The 18,166-nt window shown below is 33.9% G+C and overlaps 2 protein-coding genes across 9 annotated transcripts in view; one reads left to right on the top strand and one right to left on the bottom strand.

Annotated features, from left to right (window-relative positions):
• LOC133635150 (arf-GAP with coiled-coil, ANK repeat and PH domain-containing protein 2-like) overlaps positions 1-4,274 on the top strand; it is a 90,483-nt gene extending 86,209 nt beyond the window's left edge. For all 5 annotated transcript variants that reach the window (XM_062027997.1, XM_062027998.1, XM_062027996.1 and 2 more), the window contains 2 exons: positions 2,233-2,350; positions 3,509-4,274. In XM_062027997.1, coding sequence (XP_061883981.1) covers positions 2,233-2,336 — 104 coding nt within the window. In that variant the 3' untranslated portion in view covers positions 2,337-2,350; positions 3,509-4,274. The remainder of the gene's footprint in view (positions 1-2,232; positions 2,351-3,508) is intronic.
• Positions 4,275-11,976: 7,702 nt separating this feature from the next.
• Positions 11,977-18,166, bottom strand: part of nlgn1 (neuroligin 1) — a 74,317-nt gene continuing 68,127 nt past the window's right edge. For all 4 annotated transcript variants that reach the window (XM_062027988.1, XM_062027990.1, XM_062027989.1 and 1 more), the window contains one exon: positions 11,977-15,527. In XM_062027988.1, the coding sequence (XP_061883972.1) occupies positions 14,937-15,527 (591 nt within the window). In that variant the 3' untranslated portion in view covers positions 11,977-14,936. The remainder of the gene's footprint in view (positions 15,528-18,166) is intronic.

The raw sequence follows: 18,166 nt of genomic DNA, 5'->3' as shown, positions 1-18,166 counted from the left end.
TGATATTTGATTAGTATTAGAAGCGGCCCGCCGTTTTGCACGCACCAATACTCCCATCAGTGTTGGCGCTAGGAATTTTAAAAACGGGGTCCCAGGAACCCTATCACATACTTGCCAACCCTCCTGGTTTTACCGGGAAACTCCCGGAATTCAGCGCCTCTCCCGATAACCTCCCGGAAGAAATTTTCTCCCGATAAACTCCCGGAATTCAGCCGGAGCTGGAGGCCACGTCCGCTCCAGCTCAATGCGGACCTGAGTGGGGACAGCGGCGACAGTCTGTTTTCACGTCCGCTTTCCCACAATATAAACAGCGTGCCTGCCCAATCACGTTATAACTGTAGAATGGTCGAGGGCGAGTTCTTGGTTTCTTATGTGGGTTTATTGTTAGGCAGTTTCATTAACGTCCTCCCAGCGCGGTAACAACACACAACAACAGCAGTCACGTTTAGTCTACCGTAAAGCAGTTCGTCTGCAGTAAACAGCAATGTTGTGACACTCTTAAACAAGACAATACTGCCATCTACTGGATAGCCTCCGGAACACTGAAATTCAAGTATTTATTTTATTTATATGTATAATAAAATATATATATACATGTATAGCTAGAATTCACTGAAAGTCAAATATTTCATATATATATATATGTATGTATGTATATATATACTGTATATATTAAATACTCGAGTTGGTGAATTGTAGCTGTAAATATACTCCTCCCCTCTTAACCATGCCCCCCGCCCCAACCCCTTCTTAGACATACTTTTTCAAATGTTCTTGTAATCAGACCATATTTTCGTTATTTTAGATGGATTTTTTTACCTAGGTAAAAATATATACCGTATTTTTCGGGCTATAAGTCACAGTTTTTTTCATAGTTTGGCCGGGGGTGCGACTTATACTCAGGAGCGACTTATGTGTGAAATTATTAACACATTACCGTAAAATATCAAATAATATTATTTAGCTCATTCACGTAAGAGACTAGACGTATAAGATTTCATGGGATTTAGCGATTAGGAGTGACAGATTGTTTGGTAAACGTATAGCATGTTCTATATGTTCTAGTTATTTGAATGACTCTTACCATAATATGTTACGTTAACATACCAGGCACGTTCTCAGTTGGTTATTTATGCCTCTTATAACGTACACTTATTCAGCCTGTTGTTCACTATTCTTTATTTATTTTAAATTGCCTTTCAAATGTCTATTCTTGGTGTTGGCTTTTATCAAATAAATTTCCCCAAAAAATGCGACTTATACTCCAGTACGACTTATATATGTTTTTTTCCTTCTTTATTGTGCATTTACGGCCGGTGCGACTTATACTCCGAAAAATACGGTAACCTGTTTTGAGGCATTATTTATGTTTACATTATATGCAAGAGGTTATTTTAAATTATTCTACCTCTGCACTTTTTCCAAAACTATGAATGTTACAGAATATAAGTGACTTATTTTGTTATACTGTCAACCAGTGTTGGTGTTAACGCACTTTTTGTGTCTTTTTAATGCATTGAAATCAGAAAGTACGCAGATTTGTTTATTTTTTTTACCTACCACCCAGTTTGCTTGTTTTTTTATTGTCTCGATGATCGCTTTCCGCCAGTGTTTTGTTTATATTTGCCGGGTCAAATTTCCGTCCCGGTTTATTGCGTTTTTATTGGTCGTAAATTTTGAAAGTTTTATCAATGACAAATACTGCATCAGTTTGCACTGGGACAAGTTTAGCGCGAGGGGCCGTCAAAAGAAAGACTTGATGGTAAACACTAAGGTGAGTGTAAAGTCAACCTTTTTAACTTCATCCTGTGCCATGTCTCCAGTAAATGACTTGTTTTAGTCTTTGTGAGTCCTGTTGTATCCACATCATTCCAGGATGGAGACAGGCTAGCTGTTAGCTTCAAGCTAACCAGCACCCGACCAGACTCCTCCACCCCAAAAACATACTTTTTAAAATGTGTTTTCTTTTTTTATTATTTTTTTTAATGAATGAAGTAACGTTTATGACAGGCCCGGGCAATTATTTTGACTCGGGGGCCACATTTAGAGAAAAAAATGTGTCTGGGGGCCGGTATATCTTATTTTTCTTTCCTTTGTTGCAATCTGTCTACTGTACACATCCATCCATCATCCATCCATCTCTGTCTATCCATCATCCATCCATCTCTGTCTGTCCATCCTTCCTCTCAAACCTCCATGGCTGACGCTCGGTGTCCTGGTGTCACTTTCCAGGCGATGAAACCTACCAGGACATTTTCCAGGACTTCTCCCACATGGCCTCCAATGATCCGGACAAGCTGAAACGCTACCAGCACTACGACACGCAGAAACCCTGACTCAGCACTACTTTGTAAGCACACACACACACACACACACACACTGCAAAAAGTCAGTGTTCAAAAACAAGAAAAAAAAATAGAAAAAAGAGGAGTATTTTATTTGAACTAAGCAAAATTATCTGCCAATAGAACAAGAAAATTTGGCTTGTCAAGACTTTCCAAAACAAGTAAAATTAGCTAACCTCAATGAACCCAAAAATACCTTAAATTAAGTATATTCTCACTAATAACAAGTGCACTTTTCCTGATAGAAAAAAAAAAGACCTTTTTGCTCAATATGTTGAAAAATATTCTTAAATGAAGTAAATGCTAGTGCCATTATCTTGACATAATGATATGCGCTCGGCATTACATTTCTTGAAACCAGCAAACTTATACTAAAAACTAATTTATTGTTCTTAATGGAAAGGCAACAAGGCAACCGCTTGTTACTCTCGGGGTCTCCTAGCCACTCAGGCAAATCTTATTGTCTAAAGATGCATTTTTCCATCGATAACATGACATCATCGCGCCAAGTGCGTGCTCTTTCAGTCAATTAGTGCGCATATATACACCCCGGCCAAAAATGTTTTAATTGTAATTTTGAGGAATTTATCTGAATCTGCATGAACTATTTCTGTTCAAAAATTGTATAAATATCACATGTTAAATGTTTAAATATTAACTGTCAGTTTACTGTACTGTGCCAACTGTACTACTATAAGAGTACATATTTTCTATTGTTTCATTGAAAATAAAACAGCAAAGTCCGTTTGGCTGTCATCTGCTTTAATTATGAGACACAACTGTGTCAAAATCATGATTTGTTTTTCATGCTTTAAGTAAGAAATTATTACTTTAAAAAAGTAGTTTTATACTTGTGAGTGTTGATGACACAGCTTTGCATCAGTTGATATTCTAGTTTCAAGCATGTTTTACTCAATATATGTCATCAAATCTCAGCAACAAGCTGTAATATCTTACTGAGATAATTTAGGACCAAAACCCTTAAAACAAGTAAAACACTCTAACATAAAATCTGCTTAGTGAGAAAAAGTATCTTATCAGACAGAAAATAAGCAAATATCACACTTATTTGAGATATTTAATCTTACTTAGATTTCCGTTTTTGCAGTGCACATATCCCAGCTGCAAATACAACAGCTAATGTGTGTTTCATGTCATTGTAGGTCACATGATGAAGAGGAGGCGGAGCTTCAGTCAAGAAGGAGAACGGTACAAACTCTCATTGACCTTCTGGACCTTTTCATTCAGAGACTAGATTTGCACACCTTGATTCGTGTGGAGTGTTGAAGAATCCAGGACGTGTTGCAGCGTCAGCGGATCGACCTTTTTCCAGCGAGGAGCGACCATGTGGGTAGTTTTTAAAGAACGTCCTTTTAAGAAGCTGCTGGTCCTCGTAGTTTTGAGTCAGCATGAATGTGAATCTTTCTGCGAACCAAAGTCATTCGCCACGAATCAAACTCAACGTTCTTCTATTTATGAAATAGGATTCTTTGTCCACACATTTGTTCATCCTTTTTATTGAGACTTTATTCTTGTAGCGTGCGTCTCCTTTTATCTTTTCACTCGATTGTGGAGCTTACTGGAAAAGAAAAGAACTCCAACCATTTTAAAAACTGCACAGTAATTCAATTTTTAATGATGTAAGTTCTTGACTCAAAACAAAAATCCTCATATTTTGCATATTGTTAGTTTGTTTTTGTGTTCAAACTCATTTCACTTCATGTAGTATCAAATAATGATGTACAGCACAAACAAGTTGGGATGAAAAAAAAAAGTACTTTTGTGCTTTTAAATAGTTTATTGTGACATTTGTGGTACTTGAATCTTTTGTATATTCTCTGTACCGTGTACTCATCTTTTTATATTGTTGCATGTACTGTACATTAGTAGTATTATTAGTATTATTATTACACGTACACAAACTGCTGAGTCCATTGTGGTTCTTTGTGTCCTAACAATTTCACACATTTACACTTTAATGCATAAATACGTTTTTTTTATTACTCTCCAGGCATAAAAAAAGACTATAAAAAAAAAATTAAAAAAAATTATCTGAATTTTTTTGTTTGAACAAATATACTTGATTACAAAATATATAATGGGACAAGCGGTAGAAAATGGATGGATGGATAATTAAAGATATGTTATTTGAAATAGTAAAAAAAAAGAAATAAGTAAATCACATGTAGAGATGTCCGATAATATATGTATATATATATATAATGTAATATCGGAAATTATCGGTATCGTTTTTTTTTTTTTAATCGATACCGTTTTTTTTGTTTTTTTTGTTTTGTTTTTATTAAATCAACATAAAAAACACAAGATACACTTACAATTAGTGCACCAACCCAAAAAACCTCCCTCCCCCTTTTACACTCATTCACACAAAAGGGTTGTTTCTTTCTGTTATTAATATTCTGGTTCCTACATTATATATCAATATATATCAATACAGTCTGCAAGGGATACAGTCCGTAAGCACACATGATTGTGCGTGCTGCTGGTCCACTAATAGTACTAACCTTTCATTTAAAAAAAAAAAAAAAGGACCTTATCTTCACTATACCTGCTTGTCCAAATTAGGCATAATAATGTGTTAATTCCATGACTGTATATATCGGTATCGGTTGATATCGGTATCGGTAATTAAGAGTTGGACAATATCGGATATTGGCAAAAAAAGCCATTATCAGACATCCCTAATCACATGTTTTATAGAACAAAATATAATTTAACTTCATTTTTTTAAATGTGTTTGCCTGCAGACATCTTTTTTTGTCTGTCTTCACCAAAGAAAGTGTGGATAATTATTGTAACGGCGTACATTAAGAACACGCAGGACTGTTGACGACTTCAGCGTCATTAAGGGTGACCACTAGCGATGTCTGGAAAAAAAAAAAAAAAAACCTAGCGATGTCTGATATCACCAATTTTCTTTCCGATCTGATACCAAATACAATTTCAGCTGGTATCAGCAATATTGATCCGATACCGACAATTTGTGAAAATATGCATAATGTGTCTGGTAAAATTTCAAAATTTGTGTATTTTAAGAGTTGCTGCTTCGTCGTTTTAGTCCTAATGTTTGCACCTAAAAAACTTCATGATTTCAGCTCCAGCTACTCCTGTTTGTTGACATTGTCATTACCGCCCCATGTGGTGGAAAAGTGTATTACTGCTGAGTACTGCTGCGGACCATTGCTGAGAAACAAGATCCCTGTACTTTTTGGCGGCTCTCCAGGGGGCCATGCCCTATGGTTAAGAAACACACTCATCTAATTAATTTAGTGAGTTTATACTGTGTTCCTGTTAAAGATATGCATTATCCCAAATATGTATGTAATATTAACTGTATTACTTATGTAGAATGCTATCATGTTGGAATGTCCTAACTTCAATGACAAGAATTATCAACACTGGTCAAAACTTCAGATTTGCCGCCTCTTGTGCTTGGAACATTCTGCAGGCAAAACGGATTTTTTTTTTTAATTTGTGCTTTTTGTGAATTGTTAAAGAAATACAATGAAGCGTCTTATGAACAGTGTTTGTGTTTTTAAATTGTTCATCTGTTGTTTCATGTTCAAATATCGGTTTTTTTATGTTCAAATATCGACACAAAAACCTCTTTATGGCTTCATTTTTTTAAACTAATTATTATGAATATGATACTGTTGTTAAATATAAGTCATACCTGATTGCATTCTATTTAACGGGAAAAATCTATTATATTTGTTTTACTACGCCCTCTGGTGGACAACAATAAAATAGTAACCAGCCAGTCAACAGAATGGTTATTAGTCTCTGATAAAAACATATTTTTTTATTGAAATGTGAGGTTTGTTTTGAATATTTGGTTTAGTTTGTAATCCTTATTTATTGTTTTTTGTGTTGTCCTTCAGTTCTCAGCAGGACCATTATAAATAAATAAAACTTACTAAATTGTGCATTTACATGTTTTATTATTAACTGTAATCACTTTTTTTGTTCCCAAATTATTTTTCAAATCGGTCATTGTTTTTAAATATTTGTCTTTTTCTGTTCTTGAAGGTATTTTTAAAACATTTTGTTTTCCTCATTTTACACGTTTTAAGACGATTTTTAAAATATTTCCTATTATACATTACAATTTTTCAATGTATTGCGTAGGTACATATTTATATTTGCAATGAAGAAATCAATAAAATTATACTTGCTGCATTTAAAAATGATTCACAACTTCATTTTGTCAAAAGTTTTGTTTTATTTGACATTTATGCACGCATGAGGACAAATATATATTTTATAATTTTTGCCAATTTATTGGGTAAAAATTAAGAAATTAGATATCGATAAGTATTCTTTTTAATACTTTTAATGATTATGACGACGGTGTTGTTATTACGGCGAAGAAGAAGAAGAAGACGTGCATTACTTACTTTACATTACCCTCTGCACTATATTAATTCATATTATTATGTGTTGTCAACTTTGTACTTTTTTATGTCATTGCCTGAAAAAAATAAAAAAAAGACGTCAAAATAGCGGCCTCTCCTTCCTAAAGTGTAACATTCCCATCGAGTCCTTCCTCCATTTGTTGTCCACCAGTCGACATTTCCCATGTTCCGATGTGACGTGAAGCCCTTCATTCAACATCACAATTTATCGCCGTCAGCCAACATTTGATTAAATTCTCCTCATAAACGAGCAACTTTGGAATGGCAGTCCAAACTGAAAACGATGACTCTCCGAGCCGGCAGGGGGCAGCATATCAGCAGACACCTGGTAATTCGCGCACATTAGCCAAACACGTTACCAAATGTTTTTTTTGTAGTCATTTTCACAATGCAAGGTTTAAAAAGCATCAAGTACAATTACTTTGCTGACATTTTACATAAGTCGTTGCAAAAATAGGTCAAATGTAAAAAAAAGTCACTGATTTAAAGTGCTGAGTAAAAGTTACTAGTCACATTTAGCAGTTCTTTGTGTTAGAAAAGATTACAATTCAGAAGCATGTGTTCTTTAACGAAGCAACATTTTTATTCATCTAACTCACAATAGCAGAATATTTAACCTCTTAAGGCCCAAGCTGTTTGTTTACATGCTTTTTTTTAATTTCTCTTTGCTATTTGTGTTTATTGGACCCTAATTAGAATAAAAATTAAAAATCATCAAAAATCATCAAATTCCATTGTATGTTATACTCTTCTGACACCACCAGATGGCAGTATAAGTGTCCACATAAGCGGCCATAAGACCCCAATTCAGTAGTGTACACAATTTTGGAAATAAGAGCTAAAAGGTGCTGTCCACATATGTGGACACTAAGCCTTTAAAATATTTCACTTTACTTAGAGCAGTGATTCTCAATCTGTGGTACAAGGACTCCTAATTGAGCCAAAGAAGTCTGGAAATATTTCATGATTTATTTATTTTACAATTTAATTAACATCTTTAAATAATTACAGAACTTAAATGTGTCATTAATTAAAATTGGAATTAAATACAAAATGTCATTGGTAAATCTAATGTAAATTATATTTACTTGTTTCTATATTTGTTAAATATTTAGTTATTTGAAGTCAATTATTTAATGTTGAATTTTTTTTATGATTTATTTATTTCACCATATAATTAACATCTTTACATAATTACATAACTTAAATGTGTTATTAATTAAAATTGGAATTTAATAAAACATGTCATTGGTAAATTTTATGTAAATTATATCAATTATTTAATGTTTAAATTTTTTCATGATTGATTTATTTCACAATTTAATTAACATAATTAAATAATTACATAACTTAAATGTGTCATTAACATTATAATTAAATTTAAAAAAAATAATTAGTCAATTTATGTAAATAATTTTTACTTCTATATTTATTAAATATTTAATTATTTGAAGTCACTTATTTAATGTTTACATTTTTTCATGATTTATTTATTTCACAATTTAATTAACATCTTTAAATAATTTCATAAGTTAAATGTGTCATTAACATTATAATTACATTTTTAAAAATTCATTAGTCAATTTATGTAAATTATATTTACTTATTTCGATATTTAGTAAATATTTACTTATTTGAAGTCAATTATTTATTGTTTTAATTATTTCATTATTTAGTTATTTTACAATTTATAAATGCTGTAAAACCTTTTCAACCATGAGAGATTAACAACAAGTACTTACATGATACTGTACTTCCTGTTTTTTTATGGATATTTAAAAGGCCAAATAACTTGAATATAATTAAATAAGTGGCAATCATGTATTACACAATTTCTCTATATTTAAGACAACTTAAGTGAGTAAACTCAAAAATAAAAACGTCATGTCTTTTTCCTTTCTTGTGTTAATGAAATCATAACGACGATGCATGAGCGCAAATAAAACCATTTCAAAAGGAAGTGAACGAGATTTACAACATTTTCAAATTTATTGTCAAGAAGCTTTGTTACAACAGAGAATCTACCAAACACATATTTTCATTTATGCATCGTAAGAATAAATACCAGAAAAATGAATGAATAGAACTTTGAAATTTAGAACGAGGAGAATTGCTGACAAAGCAACAAAAAAAAGAAAAGAAAAAAAGCATGTGATGTACAGTAAAAAGTACAGTAAAAACATTGTTGACAATTTCCCTGCAAACATCCTTCATTTTCTCGCCACATTTTCATTTCCGTGTAAAAAGAATACTTTTTCATGCCTCCAACAAACCATAAAAGACGTTGATGACTTCAAGATGGTGAGAAATGTGTTCAGAAAACAAACTGAGCTGTACATTTCTATTTCTCACCTTTCATATTCTTTTTTTTAAGTCCAATATTTTTGGAACTAATGGATGTTTGAAATGAAGTCAATTCTTATTCATGTGTGCTTAATGTGAAACCTCCAAAGTCTTCCCACAATATTTTCATCGATTCGGATATTTATTTTTCATGGGACGTGATTTCAATAAATCCGTGTCCAATTGGAAAGTCTGCGACACGTGCGACATCGGATAAAAGTCCAAAATGAATAAAGGATAATAAATGAGTCGCCCTGGCGAGTGAAGATGGACGACTCCGTGAAGGGAGCTCGATGAAGGCCGTCGTGTCGACTCAGCGCCTTTTCACTGCTGACTCCGCGTTTGTTCACCAACAGGATCGATGCGGTTCAGTTGTGTTGCCGCCATATATTAACTATAATCATCATCATCACCTGGGAGAATAAAACAAAACAAAAAAGGAAAACCTCTTAATGTTCACTGAGCTGATGTCAAGTAGGATTGTGCCTTATTTTATTCTGAACCCTGCCGTTCCCGTTCTACTTTGGAGGTTCCACTGCGTTTGGGATTGTTCTGCGTGTCAGACGCCGACAACCCGGGTGTTGTGTGTCACTTTGTGTTGCTGCTGTGGACGTAAACGACGTGCTGAGCTAATACGCTAGCTTGAGTGAGGAAAGTTGTTGCCAGCTTCACGCGACAAAGTTGAAAAAAAAACCCGAAATATTTGGCACATGACTTATGTGTTTGATTTGTTCCGATCCCAGCTGAGGCACCGGTGATTTTTTTTGATTTTTTTTTTACTAACCGTAAATACATTCAAGTGGGGAAGTGCTCCCGTTGTTGATTACAACTTGTCAAGAGCCCGTGACCCACGTGTGGAATGGAAAACTACACGTGGCTTCAAGTCAGTTCAAAAAGACCAGAACTAATTGTAGTATTTGAAAATGAATAGTCAAAGATGACTGATGAACCTTTATTTTGAAATCATGTACACTACACTGTAAATAGAAGTCGGATTTTGCAGTGAAAAAAATGGCAAATCAGAATTTTACTGATAATTCTGTGTAAAAAAAAAATTTTTTTATATATATATATATATATATATATATATATATATATATATATATATATATATATAAATATATATATATATATATATATATATATATATATATATATATATATATATATATATATATATATATATATATATATATATATATATATATATATATATATATATATATTAACTGTAATATTCTGGCAAAATAATTTTACTGTAAAAATAAATATTACGCTGTTTTTCCATTTACAGTATTTTTTTTTTATTACCCTCAATTTTTTCATTTTTTTATAGTGCATTACTGTAAATGGAAAAACTCTACCAGTTTTTTTTCTTTACCGTAAGATTTAATTGCCAGAAGTAAACGATACTGTTTTTCAATTTTTCAATAATTTTACCCGAGAATTCTGGGGGATGAATTTCACTGTAAAAATAAAAGTGGTACCGTTTTTCCATTTAAAGAAATGCACTGTAAAAAAAAAAAAAAAAAGGAAAAACTGGCAGGTCAGTCGCCAGAATTTTACCATTATACTAATACTTTAATTTACAGTAATTTGGTGTAAAAAAAACAAATATATTTTACATAAAATTCTGGCGACTGAGCTGCCAGTTTTCTGCCATTAATTTTTTTTTTTTTTACAGTGCATTTACGGTAAAAATAACTGTTTCCCCCTTTTACAGTAATGCACAATAAAAAACACATTTTATTGTAAAATTCTTAATATTACTTTAACAAAAAAAGTGGTACCCTTTTCACTTACAGTAATGCACTATAAAAAAATAAATAAATAGAAAGAAAAGATTTTACGGTGAAAAAAAACTGGCAGCTCAGTTGCCAGAATCTGACCATAAAAATGTTACTGTAAAAATAAAAGTGGCACCGTTGTTTAGTTTACAGTAAATTCGATGTAAAGAAACTACTTTTTACATAAAATTCTGGCGACTAAGATGCCAGTTTTTTTGCCGTAAAATCTACAGATTTTTTTTTTACAGTGCGTGAATGGAAAGACAGTACTACAGGTATTTTTACTGTACAATTTAATTGGAATAATTTTTAAGTAAAACAAATATGGCACTGTAATGCAGTGTAAAATAACTATTTTTTTCCCTCAAATTCCAGCGACTGAGCTGCCAGTTTTGCACCATAAACTCTACAGAATGTTTTTTTTACACTTCATTACTGTAAATGGAAAAACAGAACCACTTTGATTTTTACCGCAAGATTCAATGGTCAAAATGTTACTGTAAAAACAAATTGTACCGTTTTTCAATTTGCGACAATTTGGTGTGATAACCTAATTTGACATTAAAATCCTCACTGAATATTATGCCGAAAATATAAGTGGTATCGTTGGTCCATTTACAGTAATGCACTATAAACTGGTGAAAAACTGGCAGCTGAGTTGCCAGAATTTTACCATACAAATAACAGTGGAATTATTTTTCAATTCCGTGTGAAACACATTTTTACACTAAATTCTGGCGATCTGCAGATTTATTTATTTTTTGCAGTGCATTATTTTTATACTTTTTAAAATTTTCTTGTAATCAGACCATATTTTCGGTATATTAGATGGATTTTTTTATCTAGGTAAAAATTCCATCTAATATATATATATATATATATATATATATATATATATATATATATATATATATATATATATATATATATATATATATATATATATATATATATATATATATATATATATATATATATATATATATATATATATATATATATATTTTCTTACCTAGGTAAAAATTCCATCTACCGTATTTTTCGGAGTATAAGTCGCACCGGCCGAAAATGCATAATAAAAAAGGAAAAAAACATATATAAGTTGCACTAGAGTATAAGTCGCATTTTTGGGGGAAATTTATTTGATGAAACCCAACACCAAGAATAGACATTTGAAAGGCAATTTAAAATAAATAAAGAACAGTGAACAACAGGCTGAATAAGTGTACGTTATATGAGGCATAAATAACCAACTGGTATGTTAACGTAACATATTATGGTAAGAGTCATTCAAATAACTATAACATATAGAACATGCTATACGTTTACCAAACAATCTGTCACTCCTAATCGCTAAATCCCATGAAATCTTATACGTCTAGTCTCTTACGTGAATGAGCTAAATAATATTATTTGATATTTTACGGTAATGTGTTAATAATTTCACACATAAGTCGCTCCTGAGTATAAGTCGCACCCCCGGCCAAACTATGAAAAAAACTGCGACTTATAGTCCGAAAAATACGGTATATATTTTTACCTAGGTAAAAAAATCCATCTAATATAACGAAAACATGGTCTGATTACAAGAACATTTGAAAAATAATATGTCTAAGAATACATAATGAACCTTTTTGAGCAGTACATTATTTTTACTGAAATATTCCATTAAAAATGATTGTGGTACTGTTTTTCCATTTACAGTCATGCACTGTAAAAAACATTTTTTTCCCTAATATTGCTGTAAACCCTACAAAATTTTTTTTACAGTCGATTACTGTAAATCAGTGGTTCTTAACCTGGGTTCGATCGAACCCTATAGGGGTTCGGTGAGTCGGCCTCAGGGGTTCGGCGGAGGTCAAAACACACCCGACTCATCGTGTAAATAACAACTTTTCCCTATCGCCGTATTATGGATACCCCCAAACAATGTCCCCTCTAATTTTCCATATGCGTGAGCAAACGCAAAAACTCCTTGAGCATTCAGTGGAGCACATCAGACGTGCACATGCACTGTGGCCACACCTGCAGCACACCTGTCCCAAACCTGACTAAATAACAAGTTCAATGTTTTATTATTATAATCAAATGACAGCAGTGATTTCCATGATATTATGTTCTAATATAAGTGTTTTGGCCCACTTACAATGACAATAACAAAACATTGTTTTTTCATGAGCTGTGTACTTGTATTGTATGTCTGGGTGGAGGTCCTGCTTTGGAAATAATTTGTACCCCTTTCAGATATTGCATTTAGTTCCCACTAAAACATTCACATGTTGCACAATGAGATGTAAACATGGGATCATGCGTACATTCCTGTAACTTTCTGTCTGTAACATATACACTACCGTTCAAAAGTTTGGGGTCACATTGAAATGTCCTTATTTTTGAAGGAAAAGCACTGTACTTTTCAATGAAGATAACTTTAAACTAGTCTTAACTTTAAAGAAATACACTCTATACATTGCTAATGTGGTAAATGACTATTGTAGCTGCAAATGTCTGTTTTTTGGTGCAATATCTACATAGGTGTATAGAGGCCCATTTCCAGCAACTATCACTCCAGTGTTCTAATGGTACAATGTGTTTGCTCATTGGCTCAGAAGGCTAATTGATGATTAGAAAACCCTTGTGCAATCACGTTCACACATCTGAAAACAGTTTAGCTACAAAAGAAGCTACAAAACTGACCTTCCTTTGAGCAGATTGAGTTTCTGGAGCATCACATTTGTGGGGTCAATTAAACGCTCAAAATGGCCAGAAAAAGAGAACTTTCATCTGAAACTCGACAGTCTATTCTTGTTCTTAGAAATGAAGGCTATTCCACAAAATTGTTTGGGTGACCCCAAACTTTTGAACGGTAGTGTATCTTTATTAGTATTTCTTTAATATAATAACATAATTTCATGATTAATATTTATAAATTAAGATTAAATTAAGAAAAAAAATATTCGGTGAATGGGTTCGGTGAATGCGCATATGAAACTGGTGGGGTTCGGTACCTCCTACAAGGTTAAGAACCACTGCTGTAAAATGGAAAAACAGAACCACTTTTACTTCACTAAATTTAACGGAAAAATGTAATTATTTTTTGTAAAATTCTGGCGTTTTTTTTTTTTTTTGTTCCTGTAAAATCCACAGATTACTTTACGGCGTAGTGTTCTTTAGAAAATGGCTCAAGTTTTGAGTGCGTGCTCCACCTCTGAATAAAAAGGGTGTTGGTGTACTTTCAGACAAGCCGTTAGCAATGCGTGGTGTATTAAATGTCGACAAGAGGGAAATGTTGTTAGCGATGTGCGTAAAGTGGTAGAATACGATCAGCATATCAAAATGATCCAGTACAACTAATCGATGACGTGCCGACATGGAGAGTGCAAAGCGTGTCCCCACTGCTAGATTTTGTCCTGCAGCTAATTCCCTAAGACCACAAACCCCGGCGGAGAGTCTTTTTCTCCTTCTCACCAGCGACCCAGGAAGCAAAATGAAAGGATGAAAAAGAGAGGGAGGGCGAAAATGATCCTTTTGAGTCTCCGCGGACGTCCGAGGCGAGGACCTCGGCCTGCGCGGTTGCCAGTCGGTCCCCGGACTGCGTGGCCTTGGCGTCCTTGAGTAGAATAGAAAGACTAGAACTGGATGCTCAAAGTGCAGAATGACCTTTTCTAACACACCTAAAAACTGCTCTTAAGGTTTCCATTGTGCATATTGTGTCGGCTGCCTTTTTTTGTCTTTTTCAAAGATTTTTCTCTGGTCTTTTGAAGAAAGAAAAAGAGTCCCCTCGTAGTCGTGGACATGCCGTAATGGATGGAAATGAAAAGTGTCCGAGAGAATCCGCACTTACTGTCCTGCGACGTGTCCTTCCTGTCCCCGTAAAAAGACTGACAAATATTTCCCCAAATGTGTTGACCGCTTCCTGCTGTACTCGTGGCTTACAAAAGTGACGTCTCCCGCCTGCTCCGCCCACGGACGGTAGAAGCGGTGCCGTGGGCCGATTGGACGACAGGTCCGAGTGGGCGTGTCCGGGGCTATACCCGCGTGGTGGAGTGAGGGTGAGGCAGAGTTTTGCTCTGTCCGCCGCCGGGGAAGCCGCTGAAGGACTGGAGCGCACTGAGTCGTCCCATGGTGCTGGGGATCATGGTGATGGTGTTTGGCGTCATGAGAGGGATGTCGTCCGGGGACCGCCTCATGGCCAAGGTGTAGTCCGGGGGACAGGTAGTCCTTAGCAAGACGTCGTGGGGATTCAGGGCGTCGGCCAGCGGCCTGCAGTCCTGCTCCAGGTCGGAGCGCTGCTTCATCTGGAGGGACATGATCTCCTCCTCCTGGGTGTGCGCCAGGTCGTTGGCGGCGCTGCGTTGGGGGCTGCAGCGCTTGTGGATGTCGTGGCGGTGCTTGTCCTTCTTGTAGTACAGGGCGGCGAAGGCCAGGATGTTGAGGAAGAGCAGGGACGCGCCCACGGCGATAGTCACCGACAGCTCGGTGGAATAGTCCCGGTGGTCCACCAGGTGGGGTTGGTTCTGGCTGTCCTCGGTCTCGGTAGGAAACGGGGTCGGGCTGGGGTTCCTGGTCACCGGGACCTTTGGCTTGGGGGTGCGGTTGCTGGTGTCCGATGGAGGAATCTGAAGAAAGGAAGACTTTAGAAATAGGTCACGTGACTACACAACTCTGGTACACTGCACAAAGTCAGTGTTCAAAAACAAGAAGAAAAAAAAGAAAAATGAGGGGTATTTTATTTGAATTAAGCAAAATGATCTGCCAATAGAACAAGAACATTCAGCTTGCCAAGACTTTCCAAAACAAGTCAAATTAGCTAACCTCAATGAACCCAAAAATACCTTAAAATAAGTATATTCTCACTAATAACAAGTGCACTTTTTTTGGTAGAAAAAAAAAAAAAGAGACCTTTTTGCTCAATATGTTGAAAAATATTCTTAAATGAAAGTGCCATTATCTTGACATAATGATACGCGCTCGGCATCATGATTTTTTTGTTCATGCTTGAAGTAAGAAATTATTACTTTGAAAAAGTAGTTTTATACTTGTGAGTGTTAATGACTAGGGGTGTGGGAAAAAATCGATTCGAATTCGAATCGCGATTCTCCCGTTGTTCTCATTTTTTAAAAATCGATTTTTTATTTATTTATTTAATTAATTAATTTATTTATTTTATTTCTATTTTTTTATTAATCAATCCAACAAAACAATACACAGCAATACCATAACAATGCAATCCAATTCCAAAACCAAACCCGACCCAGCAACACTCAGAACTGCAATAAACAGAGCAATTGAGAGGAGACACAAACACGACACAGAACAAACCAAAAGTAGTGAAACAAAAATGAATATTATCAACAACAGTATCAATATTAGTTACAATTTCAACATAGCAGTGATTAAAAATCCCTCATTGACATTATCATTAGACATTTATAAAAAATAAAAAGAATAGTGTCACAGTGGCTTACACTTGCATCACATCTCATAAGCTTGACAACACACTGTGTCCAATATTTTCACAAAGATAAAATAAGTCATATTTTTGGTTCATTTAATAGTTAAAACAAATGTACATTATTGCAATCAGTTGATAAAACATTGTCCTTTACAATTATAAAAGCTTTTTACAAAAATCTACTACTCTGCTTGCATGTCAGCAGACTGGGGTAGATCCTGCTGAAATCTATGTATTGAATGAATAGAGAATCCTTTTGAATCGGGAAAATATTGTTTTTGAATCGAGATTCGCGTTGAATCGAAAAAAATAGATTTTGAATCAAATCGTGACCCCAAGAATCGATATTGAATCGAATCGTGGGACAAACAAAGATTCGCAGCCCTAATACGTATGTATGTATATATATATATATATCCATCCATCCATCTACTTCCGCTTATCCGAGGTCGGGTCGCGGGGGCAGCAGCCTAAGCAGGGAAGCCCAGACTTCCCTCTCCCCAGCCATGTATATACAGTGGGGCAAAAAAGTATTTAGTCAGCCACCCATTGACAATCAATGGGTGGCTGACTAAATACTTTTTTGCCCCACTGTATATATATGTATGTATATATATATATATATATATATATATATATATATATATATATATATATATATATATATATATATATATATATATATATATATATATATATATATATATATATATATATATATATATATATATATATATATATATATATATATATATATATATATATATATATATATATATATATATATATATATATATATATATATATATATATATATATATATATATATATATATACACACACATATATATATACACATATATATATGTATATATATATATATATATATATATGTATTTATTTATATATTTGTATGTATGTATAAATATACATATGTATATATTTATTTATATATATATACTGTATATATATATATATATGTATATATTTATTTATTTATATATATATATTAGGCCTGTCAAACGCTTAAAATAATTTTCCACGATCAGTTAACTCAAAGTGAATCGCAGATAGGTATAATTATTCATCATTAATAAAGTGTACCCAATAATAATAAAGTGTACCCAAGACAGATCATTTTCACGGGGGGTGGCTTCATTCGTGACAATGTTTTAACCTTCTCTATTAAATAATAAAATGTAATATTGAACCTGCTAATCATTCTGAAATTGACAACTCGACCAGAACATCTTATAAAATAATTTACAGATTATTTCAGCCAGCCAGAACGCTACAATACATTATATTACATTCTTTTGTTAGGTTTGGTGGCTAACAGGAAGCCGTACATTAAAGAGAAACCCTAAATGTAGTTTAACTAGATGTAAAGCCTAGCGCTTCTATTTTGAAGTGTGCGATTGGTTTGAGAAAGTGTCATGACAAGTTTTAATGTTGGATCAACTGTTTGCAATAAAAGAAAAGTCTCCTTTCGACATCCTGCCGACTGTCTTTCTTTTCTGTTGAACTTTTATGTCATCTTACTTACTAAATCAGTCACAGTAACAATCTACTATAAATGTTATGTTATCACTGCAACTTAACTGCAAACCTGAACACTGAAGTGAAGCACCACCCACATCGAGAATGACGCGCTCAGCAGATGTTTGCTGCAGGGATGTCACTTCGTCTCACGGCGAAAAATAGTTGGTTCTATGTTTTTGTATCACCTCAATCGTAGGTTACTAGTTTACTAGTTCACCATTACATCAGTGAAGAAAACCCAGAATAGGACAGTGGTTAAGA

Source organism: Entelurus aequoreus, linkage group LG19, assembly GCF_033978785.1.
Source record: "Entelurus aequoreus isolate RoL-2023_Sb linkage group LG19, RoL_Eaeq_v1.1, whole genome shotgun sequence".
Taxonomy (NCBI): domain Eukaryota; kingdom Metazoa; phylum Chordata; class Actinopteri; order Syngnathiformes; family Syngnathidae; genus Entelurus; species Entelurus aequoreus.
This window is presented reverse-complemented; position numbering and strand designations above follow the sequence as displayed.